Source organism: Nannospalax galili, unplaced genomic scaffold (genome assembly GCF_000622305.1).
Source record: "Nannospalax galili isolate Female #2095 unplaced genomic scaffold, S.galili_v1.0 scaffold212, whole genome shotgun sequence".
Classification (NCBI taxonomy): Eukaryota; Metazoa; Chordata; class Mammalia; order Rodentia; family Spalacidae; genus Nannospalax; species Nannospalax galili.
Genome location: NW_008333884.1, coordinates 722797 through 740805, shown reverse-complemented (window position 1 = coordinate 740805; position 18009 = coordinate 722797). Strand labels below are relative to the sequence as shown.

The window sequence follows — 18009 nt, the reverse complement described above, 5'->3', positions numbered from 1 at the left end:
TCACAATACAAGCAAAGCTGTTTTAAAATATACACTGTACATATTTCTCATAGTCTCTCCAACCTCATTAATGCGCATTAGGCTTTTTCATATACTAAAACAAGGGAGTTTTCAAAGCTAAACTGCTTATAATAACCTGCAGTATTTAAATGTTTTAAGTGGGTTAAAAACTTTTTCAGACTTACATAAATAGGATTTAGCAACACAAGTGTTAATTTAAAAAACTCTAAAGCATTTACAAATAATCAGGTTGGAACAGTCTAGGGAAGTTATGTGCACTATATTTTAAAATTAGTTATTTACATCAGACCATTGTGTAAAAATTTCCCTAAAAAATTAAAAAAAAATTCTGGAGAATTAACCTGTTCTATGCTAGCAGAGAAGGATCATAAAAAGTACAGGAGAAAATTATTTCCTAATGGAAACCCCACACATCCTCTTCGCTTGGATTTCACTCTATGAAGCCACCTATGAAGGCTCACCTATGAAGTGTCAAGATACATGTGGTAAAACGGCTTCTTAGATAAAGTACTGGCCAAGTGGATTTGAAAAAATGTTTTCCCACCTTATATCTCTAGCTTGGATTATTTTGGGACACATGTACTTAACTAGAAGGGACAATCAAAGTAGGCACAATTCCCATTTAATGTGGAATAAAAGGAAAAAAAATGTTAGGCAGAAGGGGTGATAGTTTCTGAGTATGAAATGTGAGGAAGGACAACAGCACACCTGGAACAGGCAGCAAGACAGCAGTGTGGCAATATCCCAGGAGCAACCAACACCTTGATAAACTAAACTCATACCTGTTTACGGGCAAGATGGGTTCTAACACCCACTACATCACTTCAGATGTGCCAAATGGTCATAGACACCAGCCCAAAACTGCAAACATTAGGCAGCTGCATCTTTTAAAATGACATTAATTCACACAATGACCATGTGCAATTTATAGTAACAACGTTCATGCTGAGGCAATGGATTTGAGGTCTAAGAAAAATCAAAATGTGCCACTGAGAGAAACCTGTTTCCGTATAACTGGCCTTCATGCTTTCAAGTGGCTCTAATATACCTTGGATACTAAGCCAAGCCATGCAAGAGCAAAGAATACATACTTTTCATTAACATTGGTATCTCATTCCTAAACCACTGACTTCAAAGTTGCCATAGAAACATATAATACAATACTGAAAGCATACAATTGAGGGTTCATGGATTTTTAAGAAATGCATTTCCCTCATCATGTTCACCAGTCTTTAACATCTTAGCTACAAGGCATATCAGAGGGAGAGAGGTTAAGTGGGGTAATGTGTAAGGAACATACATAATTCTGGAAATAGGAAAAATGTTCCAGAAATGGGATTAATGTGCCGGCAATAAGCATAGTTCATTTCATTTGAAAATTCAGTTTAAGAGCCCATGAACAGTCCCAAACCATGTTATCACCTGCATAATTTATATAAACATTAACACATTTGCACTTTATAGACAAAACACTCTGTAAACATGGCCACTGGGGGAGATTCCCTACACCTCACTCATGACTGAGGACATGTAATCACTGTATTAAATAAAATTACTTAGCTTCAGAAGATTTCAAACCTGACCAATGATTAAGCTTCATTTCCCCCTGCTTAACAACATTTTAAGCATTAATTCTACAAATGTTACTAGGATGGTTTCAGGGTTAGATGCTAGAACCACAACCAGCAATGACAGCAATTCCTCTCTAGCTGGCAGAGACCTATAAACTTTAGTACAAAATCAAAAAATACAGAAACTAGGTCAATTTGTTAGCTACATATTTACAGATAATTACATAGTTTTCCACTCATAATTATTAAAAAACTATGAGTGAAAGGAAACTGTGCAGGTTGAATTACCCGTACTTTGGGGGGAATTCTTGAGCATCAAGACACTCTTTTTCATTCATTCACAAGTTTTACCATCTCTCCACTTTTCCAAGGCAAACTACCTACAGATGTTAATATTATTATATCCAGTGGGCATCCTGCTGGAGGATTAATCTTTTCCTCTATTTAAAGAACCCCTATAAACTCTCTCTCTCTCTCTCTCTCTCTCTCTCACACACACACACACACACACACACAATCGCTAAACTTAAAACAAGTTTGGACTGCTGGGAAAGTTAACACAGATGGTGACACAGTACATGGCTCCCCAGTTATAGTCCTCTCCTTTTATTTTCTTAAGATACTTATATTTGGTGGATGAGAAGTCCAAGTTTCAGACACCACACCAGGCAGATAAGATGCACATTAATTTATATATTATGGTCTGAAGACTAGCATTAAACCAAACAAGTTCTGTTCCCTTATTTGAGTGAAATTTTGAAAGTCTGAATATAATCAAGGAGGAAAAAAAGAGTCAATAACTTCAAAGGGGGCCACCAGAATTCAGTAGAAAATACAAATGCACAAAAAGGAAGAGTTCTCAGCTTCACTTTCTTTTTCTACAGTGTTTAATAAAAACTTCTTTACAAAATAAGTCATTTCCAACGTAGATCTACTGTAGTGATTTCATAAAAGTGCAGACAACATAACCAAACAGCAAAACAGACTTCAATCAGTAGTCCTTGCATACAAGAGGCATGCTAAGTGTACAGCACACTCTTCATCCTTTAAGGAATCTGAGGGTGGACACTTCCAGTTCTTAACAATTAAGAGTGCCTTTTAAAAGGCAATGCTAAACCTGGGATGGGTCACTACCATGTTGGGTAGGGGGGACAAAACAGGTAATGTGTTTTTCTTCAATAATGATCTGTACTTTGATGAGCAGTTCAAAGATGATAGCCCAAATTTTGACCTTGCTTCATAAGGCTCTATGTAAGAAACAATTTCTTCTTTCATCATTAGAGAAGATTCATACTTAACACAACTTAAATACATTATTTTCCAACCAATACACATTAGGACATGTCACGTTTTGAGTGTGAGACAAAATGCAAATCTATAAAACCTGCAAGGAAAGGGTTTCTGTGGCTGGCTGAGCATGGTGATGGATGCCTGTAATCCCTGTATTTGGGAGGCTGAGACAGAAGGATTGCCATGAGTTTGAAGCTGGCCTGGACTACACACTGACTGCCAGGCCAGCAAGGGTCACATAACTAAGATCCTGCCTTCAAAAGAAAAAGGGAAAGAAAGGGCAGGGCAAAGAAAGGAAAGAAGAAAAAGAAGAGATACTAATAAACAGCTGCTGTGTTGGGCCAAATCTCTGGTTGAATTGTAGTGGCTCAGAAGGGGTGTACAAAGAACTTACTATTAGTAAGCAAGACAAAGCAGCTCTTTTTATCTTGCAGCAACCACCACCAGTGTTCTTTCCATGGTTCATTCCTCTCTACTGCATCAAAAGGCAAACTCACTGAAACACTGACTCCTTAGCACAATGTTACTGCATTGTGAGTTACAGTTTCATATTTTACTTAACTTTCTGTTTGTTCACACAAGTACTAAGGGATTGTATCTAATAATCACCTTCTCATAAATATCAACCCAGAGTGTTAATTCTTTAAAAACACATGTATTCTTGCCTTAACTGAGTATTGAAATAACAAAACCAAATAAAAAATAGAACCTTAAGTGCCCTGGTGGAAATGTACAGTATGAGTTCGTTCCATCCATCCATCCATCCATCCATCCATCCATCCATCCATCCATCCATCCATCCATCCACACATATACACACTCATATGTATATGCAATATATACAAATGAAAATAGCTATACCAAAAATGTCTATCTGTAACAGTTTTAAAAAGCCAGTAGAAAAATGGTATAATACAATTTATTTTCACTAGTGAATGGCACAAATGAAAAAATGCAAAGATGTTTCAAGTACAATGAAGTCATTTTCACAGGTGAAAATAAATCATATTATTCCAGTGTCCTAAACAATGCATTCTATAGCTTAAAGTGTTAGACATTTACAGAAAGTTACTACAATCTGAAAAAAAAAAAAAAAACCAAAAAAACCCCAAAAAACGAAGCAACAACAGTTTTTCTAAATTGAAAACACAGTTTTCAATTTTTGAAAAGGGTACACAGAAAAAAATTGGTTGGTAGGATGGAATCTCCAGGATAGTTTCTTTAGTGTTTTGAATGGTGTTTACTCGATGTCCAGGCAGTCAAAAAGTCATAATGACTATGTAAGAAGTTCCATTTATCAGTGAGGCCTTGACTTGGAGTTCTGATGATATACCTGTGGCTGTGACTTCAAATGCAGGACTATTCATCTCTAGGTACTAAAATTATTATAAAGAATGGAAGCTCTCAATAAAAATAATAAACACATTTTTCAGCTAACATTGTTTATGTAGTGAAAGACTTTCAGATATTCTAGTTTGCGGTTAGAACTAATTTTTTAAAAAAGAGAAATATGTGCAAAGTGAGGGGAATCTAATTAGGAATAAAATGTCTCAATATATGAGGCTTTGCATTTTTAAAATGCTAACCCAAAAAAGGGAGGAGGACAAACACAAGGAACTTCTGGATACCAGATATAGCATTTACAACTTCCAATATGCTACAAAATTCCCCACGCTTATACTTTCTTAAACACATATATAATGAATGAAAACCAACAACTGGGGAGGAGGTAGTGTTAATTTGAACAAATGTTGACATTTCCATACTGATTCAGAAAATACTTGCTCTGTCTTCAGGATGTCTCAAACCCTTTCAGCATTTCCTGCTACTAGTCTTTACTCTGACAATTCCTGCTATGTACAATTCCTCAGAAGTTACATCCATACACACACACAAACCAATTAATTTTAATCATTTTTTGCAAACTACATGTATTTTAATTAAAATTAACTTGATGGTATAATCCAAGTATAACCATGGCCTACATATAAAAACTGGGTGTCACACAATTAAATTAGATACAAAGCCCTGTTGGACAGTCAGTATTCAATCACACTTTTATGAGTACATTTCGATCTGAAGAGACTCAGTAACTCAATTGACTAAGTGAAGTTCATAACTGCATTTTAAAATCTAGCTCTGGCAGTACTTTAGAGTTTGAAAGGTTGTTTTTCTTATACACATTTGATCTCCTTCCTTATTCTAACACTCCAGTAGCAGATAGGGACCAGATCCATGAAAAATGAAGCTTTTTAAAAATTAGTATTTTATGTGTATGAGTGTATTGCCTGCATGTATTTGAGTGCACCCATGTCGTGCAATGCCACGGAGGTCAGAAGAGGGCTTCGGATTCCCCGCGGAACTGGAGTTAAGGACTGTTCACAGCCGCCATGTGAATACTGGGTATCAAACCCAGGTCCTATACAAGAGCAGTCAGTGCTCTTAACCACTGAGCCCCTGGAACTGGAGTTAAGGACGGTTCAAAATGGGTCCTCTACAAGAGCAGTCAGTGCTCTTAACCACTGAGCCATCTTTCCAGCCCCGAAAAATAGTTTTTAAAGGGATTATACTCTTATATTTTTGGACATTCTATTAAATTATAAAGCTCTCCCTTATTTCTTCCAAATATTGAAATTCTCAACTTGCTTGAAACACTGTATATTTCAAATGTAAAAGAAAGATGTAAGCCTGAAAGAAAAGCCCTTTTAATCAGACATGACAAGTGTATGTGCTAACCTAAAAAACTGACCTGGAACGTTTAAGAGTGTTACCTGACACTGCCTACAAATTGTGTGAACTTCACTGTTATCAGTGGCATTGGTTTTTTAAAGGATTTACATCACAACATTAATTTTTCTTTTTGAGGCAGGGTCTCATATAGCCCAGGCTGGCCTCAAACTTGATTCTCTTGCCTCTACTCCACAAGTGCTAGGATTATGGGCCAAAGCCACCACACCTGGATTTAGCTTTTCTTTGACTCAGTGTCAGAAACCTTCAAATGAATGTCAGAAACTCCTAAAGGAGAGGTTCATGGAGACTGGACTGACACAACTGGGGGGGGGGCTTAAAATGGGCTAGGAAAAGCATAGCGGAAGACCGTAATCTGGTCACGTGTGCTCTGAGTGAGGAGTACTGTGAGGAACTTGGAGCCTTCTAACTATATGAAAAGCAGGATCTAGAGTTAGCAGCAAGAGCTCTTCAAGACAACTGAAAAGGGAGTAAGGCAGTAGCTTTCATTCAAAAGGAATTTTTTTTCTTCAAGTCACAGCTCTGCACCCACTTCCAACTCAAGTTCCACTCAAACATGGTATACTAACTAGCCTCTGACATGCAACACTGGATTGATCCTTCATTATAAAACAAACAAAACAAAACAAAACATGCCCCCGCCCCCAAATGTGAGTGGTCCCTGACCACTATAACCTATTTTTACCTTTTTTGTTGTTTTCACTTGTCAAACTTCCTAGTTTCTTTTTCAGTAGTACTTTAGCACTAAGACTTGAGACTTCTGGAAGTGGTGTTTTCTATTATGTGATGTTAACATGAACCCAAACCAAATGGTCACTAAGTCTCAATGAACTAGAAGTTTGTAATGTACTACAGCAACAAAAACAGCAATTAAAAAACAGAGGACCTGCACATGCAGCAAATCTACAGTGGTGAAGATTAGTCAGCAGCTGGTAGTCATTGGCTCAGTGACTCCTGGTTCACTATGGCAACTAAATATTTAAATAATTGACTATTTCTACTTGTAAACAGGAAATCCCATAAGCCAAGAGGGGATAATCAAATTATGTCTATTTGGTGTGATGAGTATTCTAATAGATGGCAGTAACATAAATATGGCATCATTCAAATACCTCTGGCATCTGATCTGTATTGGCTATGTGTCTTTGTTTTTTGTAAAAACAAAGCAAAAGTACTGTTTGGGATCTTATAGTTTAGCTAGGATGAAACATCACAGTATAAGTAACAAAGTGTCAGCATACACAGATCTATCTCCTCACTCTAGGGCTGGATATACCTATCACATGGACTTTCAGGGGCCCCTATCACACTGATCATCTTCCCCTTTGAAAGCTCACAGGCTTATTAATGTAATTCCCATACAGCTTTGGGATCTCCTTGAGCAATTCCATCTTACTGTGACACAAAAAAGACAAAATTCAATAGACAAAAATCTTTGACAAAGTTACAAAACACTTAGCGAAAGAACTAAATTGTTTTCTGCCACCTGAAAAGGTCAACACAATCCTTTAGAGTTTGTAGGTTTCTGCTTTTTCACTCTAAATGAGGCTGAGAAGTCAGACAATTTTTTTTTTCTTTTTGGTCTTTTTGAGACAGGGTCTCCCTATAGCCCCACTTGGCCTGGAACTTGCTTTGGGGACCAGGCTGGCCTTGAACTCACAGAGAGCCACCTGCCTCAGCCTCCCAAGTGCTGAGATTAAAGGTGTGCACCACACCTGGCCAGAAGTCAGACAGATTTAACAGAGAAAATACACTGATGAGGAGTTAAGGTATGTTTCAATAATAGTGTACTGTCAGTGGCTCACAGAATTTGGAAAATGGGAGAAGGCTTTGGATCTTTTCACAAATTTCTTAGGATATGGACCCCCTAAAGTGATGAGTAAAGTCAATTTGCTTCATTTTATTTTACACTGTTCAGAAAACAACCCCTCTATCTAACCAATTTCTTTTTGTCACACTTTTGAGATATCTATCTATTCCCCTTTTCAAAATTTCCCCCCAAATTAAAAACAAAACAAAAATAACCACAAAAACCTGGCAGCCAAATACTATGACATCCCAATTAGTAAACACAAAACAGAACACTTTACAAAAACAAATACAATATACCATATACATTCAGCTTCCACACTGGAGTACCCAAGTGAGGAGGCTGCTGTGATGACGTCTGTAGGCGGTTTCTTTTGGCAGACAGCTCCACTGGAATTGCCACTTTCAATTATTAAGTTATGTATAAGACATGTGTGACCCATTGGATATCTGTGAAGTGACACTCGTGCTTCTGCTCATGCCCTGTTCCGTCCGTCCCCCGGAAGCTGTCCGCCTCAGAGCTTGGGGGCTATTGCGGACTCCCATACTGCTACCTCGAGGTACCCCTTGCATTGGCCCTGAGGGATGACCCCATGGCTGGGGTCCACCTTGCATTGGATGGCCCCATGCTTGTGGTGGGCCACCCATGGGATGACCCCAGTGAGGTCCTGGACCCCCAGTAGGATTGTGAGACCAACTAGAAGCTCCTGGGTAGCTGTGGCTGAATGCCTCAGGGGAGAGATTAGAAAGGACCATGTTACTAAAGCCTAGTCTCATGCTTTCAGAGTCAAAAGCTTCAATTTCTCTGGCTTGACGCTCTAGCAGGCTACGTATTCGTTCTGTACGTTCGTTCTGTAAAGCCAACATCTCTTCTTCAATCTGTTGGAGGTAGAGGAGGAAAGCAAAAAGACAAATTAATTTTCAAAAAATATTTTATTTATTTAATTTTTTGTGTATGAGTGTACTGCCTGCATCATGTATGTGCACCCATGTCTTGCAATGCCCACAGAAGTCAGAAGGAGGTTGCCCTGGAACTGGAGTTACTGATGGCTGTTAGGTGCCATGTGGGTCCTGGGAATCAAACCTGGATCCTCTGCAAGAGCAGTCAATGCTCTTAACCATGGAGCAATCTCTCCAGTCCTGACAAATTAAACTTTTTTAGAACTATCAATGAAAGAAATACTAATTAGCAGCTATTTATGTATAGTTAAAAAATAATTTGTAAACAAATTTATTAATATTATTAATTTATTAATTTTAGTATGTATTTAATATGTGCTTGCCTGCATGTATGTAAGTGCACCCTGTGTGTGCAATGCCCACAGAAGTCAGAAAAGGGCATTGGATCCCCTGGAAATGGGGTTCCAGATGGTTGTTAGCTGCCATGTGGGTGCTGGGACCCAAACCCAGGTCCTCTCCAAGAGCAGCCAGTGCTCTTAACCACTGAGCCATCTCCCCATTCCTAAAAATTATTTTAAAAGATGAACTGGTCAGTGGTGGTGATATACCCCTTGAATCCCAGCACTCAAGAGTCAGAGGCAGAGGATCTGAGATCAAGGCCAGCCTGGTATACATAGGGACTTCTAGGACAGCTGGAGTTTCAGAGGACCATCGTAAAAATGATGCTCTGTAGTATATAGTAATCATACACAATTGTTTTTAAAACTGTATAAAATTGGGGCTAGAGAGATAGCTCAGCAGTTAAGAGGACTTGTCGCTCTCCCAGAGGTCACCAGATTGGTTCCCAGCACCCACTTAAGGTGGCTCACAACCACATGTAACTCCAGGTCCAGGGGATACAATGTTCTCTTCTGCCCTCTGTGAGGACCCGCACACACATGGCATATACTCACAAGGACACATACAATTAAATAAAAACAAATAATCTAGACCTTAAGAGCAAATGTAAGCAGGACTGAGGACATATGCCTGTAATCCCAGCACCTGCAGGCAGAGCCAGGAGGATCAGGATTTCAAGGTCATCGCTGAATACATAGTAAGTTCAAGGATCAGGATTTCAAGGTCATCGCTGAATACATAGTAAGTTCAAGGCCAGGCTAGCCTAGCTACATGAGACTATCTCAAACAACAATAAAAGCAGTTAATAATGTCTTACTCAAGTAATAAATTATCATCAGTAGTTACTATGTCCATCAGATGGTAAAAAGTTGATGGAAAAAGAAAACAAGTGGGGGAAAACAACTTTATCAGATAATAGATGCACAAATGTCACTTTAATAAAGTAAGTAACAGTAAAGGAATACACAAATAGATCAGTGAAATGGAATTAGAATACAGATCAGTTTGTACATCTTTAATATAGGTTAGAGGTAGGGGGATATGTAGGTTAGTCAAAGGGAGCTTGTTAAGCATGTACCAGGCTCTGGTTTCAATCCACAGTACTATGAAAAAAAGAAAAATGACTAGCAAGATGGTTAAATGGATAAAGATGTCTGCTGCCAAGCCTAACGATCTCAGTTTGGTTTTCAGGACCCACAGGTAGGAAAAGAGAATCAGCACCTACAAGCTGTTCTTTGACTTCCACGGGTGTGCTCTCGCACACACACTTTGCCTTTAAAAGGGAAATCTGGTCTGGCGTGGTGGTACACACCTTTAATCTCAACACTCTGGAGGCAGAGGCAGGCAGATTTCTGTGAGTTCAAGGCCAGCCTGGTCTACATAGTGAGTTCCAGGACAGCTGGGGCTACAAGGAGACCCTGTCTCAAAAAGACCCCCCCCCCACACACAAAAAAGACAAAGCAGCTGGGAAGCTGTGATTGTAGCTAAGTGGTAGGGTGCTTGCTTAACATGAGACAGGCCCTAGATTCAATTCCTAGCACTTTGGTTTTTTTTGTCTTTTATTGAGACAGGGTCTCCCTGTAGCTCCAGCAGTCCTGGATCCACCTGCCTCTGCCTCCTAAGTGCTGGGATTAAAGGCATGTGCCACCATGCCCAGCTAATTTTTTTTCTTTTATTATTACTATTATTATTACTGTATGCATCTGAGGGGGCATCTGTGGACATAATAGAACAACTTTCAGGAGGTTGGTTCTTTCTCTCTACCACATGGGGCCCTGGGACTAAATTCAGGTTGTCAAGATTGATGTCAAGCACTTTTAGCTGCTGATCAATCTTGTTGCTGCCCCCCCCCCCTCCCTCTCTCTGACACAAGGTCTTATGTATCCTAGGATGGCCTGGAAGTCACCATGTAGCTGGGATCACAGATGTGTACTACCACACCCATTTAATGTGATCCAGGAATCAAACCCAGGGCTTTATACATACTAAGTGCACAGTACACTAATAACTGAGCTACATCCCCAGTTCTCTTTTTTTATTTCCTTGAGATAGTCTATGTAGCCCAGGCTGGCCTTAAATAAATGATCTTCCTGCTTGAGGCACCTGGGTGCTGAGATTACAGGGCATGTCACAATGCTCAGAAATAAAGTCAAGTTTTAAAAATCGGAAGAACTTTTTGTTGGATGGTCAGATTGACAATAACTGAATCTACTGCATATTACTTAAAAGAGGGAACAAGCTGGGCTTTAACCTTAAATCTCAGCACACTTTTAATCTCAGAGGCAGGCAGATCTCTGTGAGATTGAGGCCAGCTTGGTCTACATAGGGAGTTGGGACTTGGGACTACAGGAAGACTGTCTCAAGACCAGAAAAAAAAAAAAAAGAGAGGAACGAAGTGGCAGATGCCTGGAGCCTCAGTTACACAAAAACAATGGACAGAATGACTAGATTACCTCATGATGTGAGGACATCCAAGTTCTACCTGTATTTAGAAGTGGAATACTTTTCAAAACTCTACATACAGTTCCCCTAAGAAGGTATAGTGCTTGTTCTTGTATGTGTGTGTGTATGTGTTTGTGTGTGTATTCATACATAAACAGTTCAGGACAGGCTGGAGTAAGAAAAGTTTAAGAATTACTGTTCTGAGACAGACGTGGTGGCACATATGTCTCATAATTATTAAAAAAGAAAACGAGAATGTAAAAGATGTTAAAAGATGGGACTGGAGACATTTTCCAAAATAGAAAAAATGAGAAAGCCTAAACAAGAGATGAAGGTCTGTGTAGGTTTGCTATGATATATAAATAATGAGACAAATATAAACAGGGGCTGGAGAGATGGCTCAGAGGTTAAGAGCACTGACTGCTCTTGCAGAGGACCCGGGTTCAATTCCCAGCACCCACATGATGGCTACCAACTGTCCTTAACCCCAGCAGTTCCAGAGGAATCCGAAGCCCTCTTCTGACCTCTGCAGCAATGCACGACATGGGTGCACTCACATAGATGCAGGCAACACACTCATACACATAAAATAAAATATTAAAAATATATAAATATAATCTTAAAATTTCTTTAAAAATTAAAAAAAACTTTTTTAAAATTTTATGTGTATGAGTGTATTGCCTGCGTGTAGGTAAGTGCAACTGTGTTGTGCAATGCCTGCAGAGGTCAGAAGAGGCTGTCAGATCCCCTGGGACTGGAGTTATGGACAGTTGTTAGCCGCCATGTGGGTGCTGGGATTCAAACCTGGGTCTTCTGCAAGAACAGCCAGTGTTTTTAACTGCTGAGCCGTATCTCCAGCCCCACATAATCTTAAAATTTCTAAGGTCATAGTTTAGTCAACTAGTTTAAGTAACAAAATATATGTCTAACCAAGGTTTATCTGAGAATGTTTGGTTTTTGCCCGAGCTTTATCTACATAGCACATGGTAATTAAAAGTACCAGACTGGTGGAACTAACCTTTTTGGATGTTTTAACAGCCATACTTTGAGGTCTATACTAATCTGGTCAGAGGGACTTAAAGGACAGTTTTTGCTCCTTGCCCTCCAAGGTTGACTATGTTCCAGGGGACTATGGAACATCTCTCAAAATGTCCTGTTAACACCTGTCCTCCTGTTCTGGGAGGCTATCGAGACCCCCACCAGATGGACTCAAACCAGTGTCCAGTCTACAAAGAGGAAGGTCAATTCAGAGGAAACATTTTCTCTGTGCTTCCAAGTGAAGCCAGCCATGGTCGAGCAGGACCTTTGACTTATCTTCACAGAAGTGGAACTGTTGTAAAAGCAAGGAGCCAGGGACTCCTCCCAAGCCCATGTGACCCCTGAGGAACAGATCCTCCAACAACCTGAAGACTAAAAATAAATTGGTTTATTTGGGCCAACTGTATGGTCTTAAATACCCAAAAGGAAAGTATAACCAAAGATTAAAGTGAACAGTATATTTCTTTAAGAGTTCAAGGGATTACAATTCTCAGACATTAGGCCATATAAAATGTTATTTAGACAATTATTTCTCATTGATGATTTTGTTTCTAAGCAGAAAGTGCTGCTCAGATGTAAGACTTCAAATCCTGGTCTGCAGTACTGTAGTGTCCACCTGTACCTAAAGGAGATAACCCACTACTGTTCTAAAATGATGGCTAAACTTGTTTTCTCCCCCTATCTAGAAGCCTTTGAGAGGGAACTGACACTGATTCTAGCCACTCCAATAGCTATCAAAGTACCTGAAAACAAATCCTAAGTCCATCATTCTTGAGTCCAGCCTTGGTAGACAGAAGAAAAATGAGGAAGAACCCAATAGAGGGATGTTTTGGAAGCACTCATCAAGAAATTCCGACAGACTCTGATGCGAATATTTGAAATTCGCCCAGTTCTGACTTTTTTCTGGTTCCCCGTCTAGAACTTGTAATGCTAACTACTCTTGCCTTTACTTCTCCTTCACATCCCCTATTCATCAGGCAAGGACTTTCTTTTCCCCCTACCAATAAAAGTTATGCAATTTGGGAGTCTTTTAGACCCACTGAAGGGGTACCCCAATTGCCTCACCCTGTGTCCCTGGTTCAGCATGGAAGAAGCTAGAGCAGTCTGCATCCTGATTCCCTATTGGCAATTTAGGTAACCTCTTCAAAGGATGGTATGATAAGAATAGGATGTAGGCATGCAGTTAGGGTAAAAAAGAACCCATAGAAAAGTAGCCATTTCTTGGCTAAAAGTCAAAAAGTCCTTGGGCCTCTTAGCAACATACTATGTTCCAAAGGCCAAAAATGTCAAAAGTATTTGTGAGCTCTTATCTAATCCCTCAAAGATTTTAGGGTCACCTCTTCAGAGAGGGGGTTTCAGAGTAGCAAAAAGCTAAAAGAGGAGGAGAGGAGAGGAGAGGAGATATTTGGGAACCTGTATCTAATCCTTAAAAGACTTTAGTGTGGGAGGGACACAAAGTTGTCAGAAAAAAGTGATGGGAGATATGGGAGGTGTTGGAGGGGAGGGAGTGGGCATGGATTTGGTCAAAACACCTTATATGCATGTATGAAATTCTCAATGAAGTTTTGTTGAAAGTTAAAAAAAAAACCTGTTTAACACAAGTTAAAAAAAAAAAAAAGAATTATTGCTCTATAGAGAAAAGTGATAAAAAGGTTTAGAACTCAAGTGAGATGTTTATGCCTATAATCCCAACATTCAGGAAGCTAAGACACGCAGATTGCTGACCATTCAAGACCAGCCAGGGTGACATTTTGAGATGTCTCAAAAAGCCACACCCCAAAAAGGTTTAGAAAAGCGTTTCAAGCTGGGCATGGTAGACTATAATCCCAGTACTCGGAATGCAGAGGTACGAAGGTTGTTGAAAGTTTGAGGCTGGCCTGGTCTACATATTTAAAAAACTGAAAATAAAAAAACAACAAAGAACACTACATTTCATATGAAAGTTGAAGGAGGATATAGCTGAAACAGTAATTTTCCTGAGGAAAAGATACCAAATTATTAACTATTATGATTTCTCAGAGGAGGACCTAAGAAAAAGTTGTAATTTAAATTTATACTTCTCTATATTTGCTAAAATTTAAAAAATGAAGCTAGGCGTGGTGGCACATGCTTTTAATCCTAGCACTTGGGAGGCAGGAGCAGGCAGATCTCTGTGAGTTCAAGGTCAGCCTGGTCTACACAGCGAGATCCAGGCCAGCTAGAGTTATAGGGAGACCCAAAAAGACTACCCCCCCCAAAAAACCTGTGGGGCAGGGTGTGGTGGTACATGCCTTTAGTGCCAGCACTTGAGAGGAGGTGGGTGGATCTCTGTAAGTTTGAGGCCATCTGATCTAATAGTTAGTTCCAGGATGGCCAGGGTTACAAAGTGAGATCCTGTCCCCCTGCCCCCCAGAAAGTAGGGTTGGGGGTATAGCTTGGTGGTAGAATGCTTGCCTAACATGAAAAAGGTCTTGGATTTAATTCTTAGCATTTGGGAAAGAAGTGAATTTGTAAAATAATTTTCTACAAACCATCCAATTCTTATAGTTTATACTTCTTTTTTTTACATGTATGAGTGCTTTGCCTGCGTGTATGTAAGTCTACCTGTGCATGCAATGCTCTTGGGAGGCCAGAAGAGGGCATCAGATTCTCTAGAATTGGACTTACAGCCCCCATGTGGGTGCTAGGAACAGAACAGGGTCCTTTGGAAAAGCAACGTTTTTAACTGTTGAGCTATTTTTCCTGCCCCTAAAGTTTATATTTCTCTAAGGACTGAAGAACTTTAAAATATTCTGTATGTAAGACCCTCAAATTTTCATTAAGAATGTTTTTTTTTTTTAATTTTATTTACCATTTTTATTTTATGTGTATGTGTGTATTGCCTGCATGTAGGTAAGTGCACGCATATCGTGCAATGCCTGTGGAGGTCAGAAGGGGCTGTCAGATCCCCTGGGACTGGAGTTACAGAGAGTTGTTAGCTCCCATGTGGGTGCTGGGATTCGAACACAGGTCTTCTGAAAGAACTGCTGTTCTTACCTGCTGAGCCCCTCCAGCCCCTCAGTAAGAATGTTTTAGGGGTAGATCTCTGTGAGACTGATGATAGCCTGATCTACAGGGAAACCCTGTCCAACCGGACCCTCCTCAAAAAAACAAAAAATATTTAGAGAATAAGAGAGAGGTGGCTCAGCAGTTAAGAGCTGCTCTTGTTAGATGACCCAGATTCAGTTCCCAGCACCCACATCACAGTTAAGAACTGTCCCTAACTCCAGTTCCAGGGGACCTGACACCATCTTCTCACCTCTGCAGGCATTGCATGCACACGGTACACTTACATACATGCAGATAAAACATTCATACACACAATAAAAAATGAAATAATTAAAAAAAAAAGAATGTTTTGGGGCCCCGAAAGATGGCTCATTGGGCAGAAGCATCTGCTGCTAAGCCTTGAGGAGGATCCACATGGAGGAAGGAAAGAAAGGATTCCTACAAGTTGTATTGTGACCTCCACACACAAGGTAAATAAAAATATAATAAATAAATTTTTTTAAAGGTGTTTTTAATTCAAGATATATAATCCTCTACATATTTGAAAGGAACTCATGGTAGTATTTTCCAGATTTATTTATTTATTTAGAGTGTGTGTGTTGATCGGAGGAAAATTTTTCTCCTTATACCATGTGGGTTCTGGGAATCTAAGGTTGTCAGGCTCAGGGGCAAGCACCTGTACCTGCTAAGTCATCTTGCCAGCTCATGTTAACAAAATTAAACACATTAATGCTAATTAACTTTTTTTTTTTTTTGGTTTTTTTCGAGACAGGGCCTCCCTGTAGCCCCAGCTGGCTTGGAACTCTCTATGTAGACCAGGCTGAACTCGAACTCAGAGATTTGCCTACCTCTGCCTCCCAAGTGCTGGGTCAAAAGGATGTGCAACCATGTCCAGCCTAACATTTAAAATACTGATTAAATATTTATTGATTTATTAAATAATGATTCAATTTCATTTGCTTATTAAATCTTGTCATTTCAAAAATGGAGGACATGTTTCTTTTCTTTTCCCTTTATTTTGGGAGGGGAATGATTAGTACTGAGGAAAAATACAGGACTTAAGTAAACTAGAACACTTTCTTTTCTTTCTTTTTTTTGGTCTTTTTTTGAGACAGGGTCTCCCTGTAGCCCCAGCTGGCCTGGATTCACTATAGAGACCAGGCTGGCCTTGAACTCACAGAGATCCACCTGCCTCTGCCTCCTGAGTGCTGAGATTAAAGGCGTGTGCCATCAAGCCTGGCCACTTTCTTTTTTTTTTTGCACACACAGCTGGGTGTGATGGCTCATGCCTTTAATATCAGCACTTGGCAACACTTGGGAGGCAGAGCCACAGAGAGAAGGTGGTAGGGAAGAGAAAGTAAACTACGTTAATTTATTTAAATCTCTCTTTGTATTTTTTTTGGTTGAGATGGGTGGGATCTCTTTGGTTTTGTGCTTTTTTTTAGAGATGGGGGTCTCATTCTGTAGTATCCCTACTGACCTGAAACTTCTGATCCTCCTGCCTCTACCTCTCAACTATGTCATCACACCTGCCTGGCTTTATTTCTTTTTTGTTTTAAAAATCATTTATTTTATGTGTTTAAGTGTTTTCCCTGCATTTAGGTTAAGTGCAACATATATGTACAGTGCCTGTGTAGGCCAGAAGATGGTATTGGATCCCCTGGATCTGAAGTTATAGACAGTTGTGAATTGCCATGTGGGTTATGGGTCATCTGCTGTAAGTGCTCTTAACTACGAAGCCATCTCTCTGGTCCCTTCTTCTTTTATTTACTTTTATTTTATGTGTATGATATTTTGTCCTCATGTATGTACGTGCAACCATGTGTGTGCCCGGTGCCCACAGAGGCCAGAAGGAGTCAGATCCTCTGGAACTGGAGTTACAGATGGTTGTGAGGACCTGAACCCTGGTCTTTTGCAGTAACAGCGAGGGCTCTTAACCACTGAGCTATCTCTCCAATCCTGGCTTTACTTCTTTTAAAATGAGTTTTTATTTTTATTTTTTGGGGGAGGGAGAGTATTAATACAGGGTCTTGTATAGCCCAGGCTGGCCTTGGACTCACTATGTAGCTGAGGATGAACTAGAACTCCTGATCCATTTACTTCAGCCTCCTAAGTGTTGGATTAGAGGCTTCGCGCTGGGATAAAACATTATTTATTACGCAAACTAGAAAGAGAATTTCAATTAGCAGATAAAAATTACCATAAACTTTTGAGATATTCTTCCAAACTGTCTTATTTGAGATAAAATGTAACTTCTTTATGTGTATACTTAAATTTCCACAAAGGTAGGAGGGCAGGTCTGGTTGTGAAAGTTGGAATCAGAGAGATTTAAGAAATCTGGGGGCTGGAGAGATGGCTCAACAGTTAAGAACATTGGTTGTTCTTACAGAAGACATGGGTTCGAAACCCAGCACCCACATGGCAGGTAACAACTATCTGTAACTTCAGCTCCATGGATCCGATGGCTTCTTCTGTCCTCCACGGGCACTGCACAACACGGGTGCACTTACCTACATGCAGGCAATACATGCATACACATAAAATTAAAAGATAATAAAATAAAATATTAAAAAAAGGAAATCTATACACTGAAACAAACATAGCTCTGAATTTTGGATGTAACTGACAGTCTACCATTTCATGCAAGGAATGCCTTCCCCTTTTTTACATCTCTCTTTCATTCTCACATGCATCTACAGTACTTTGTTTCAATGAGAAATTTTAAGATTCTGGTTCTATTCTCTAATATATCTGGCAAACAATA

At 39.6% G+C, this 18009-nt stretch overlaps 1 protein-coding gene across 2 annotated transcripts in view; it reads right to left on the bottom strand.

The window, feature by feature from the left end:
* Positions 1 to 6796: 6796 nt before the first annotated feature.
* Positions 6797 to 18009, bottom strand: part of Taok1 (TAO kinase 1) — a 110462-nt gene continuing 99249 nt past the window's right edge. For both annotated transcript variants that reach the window (XM_008828716.3, XM_029561411.1), the window contains exon 20: positions 6797 to 8318. In XM_008828716.3, the coding sequence (XP_008826938.1) occupies positions 7857 to 8318 (462 nt within the window). In that variant the 3' untranslated portion in view covers positions 6797 to 7856. The remainder of the gene's footprint in view (positions 8319 to 18009) is intronic.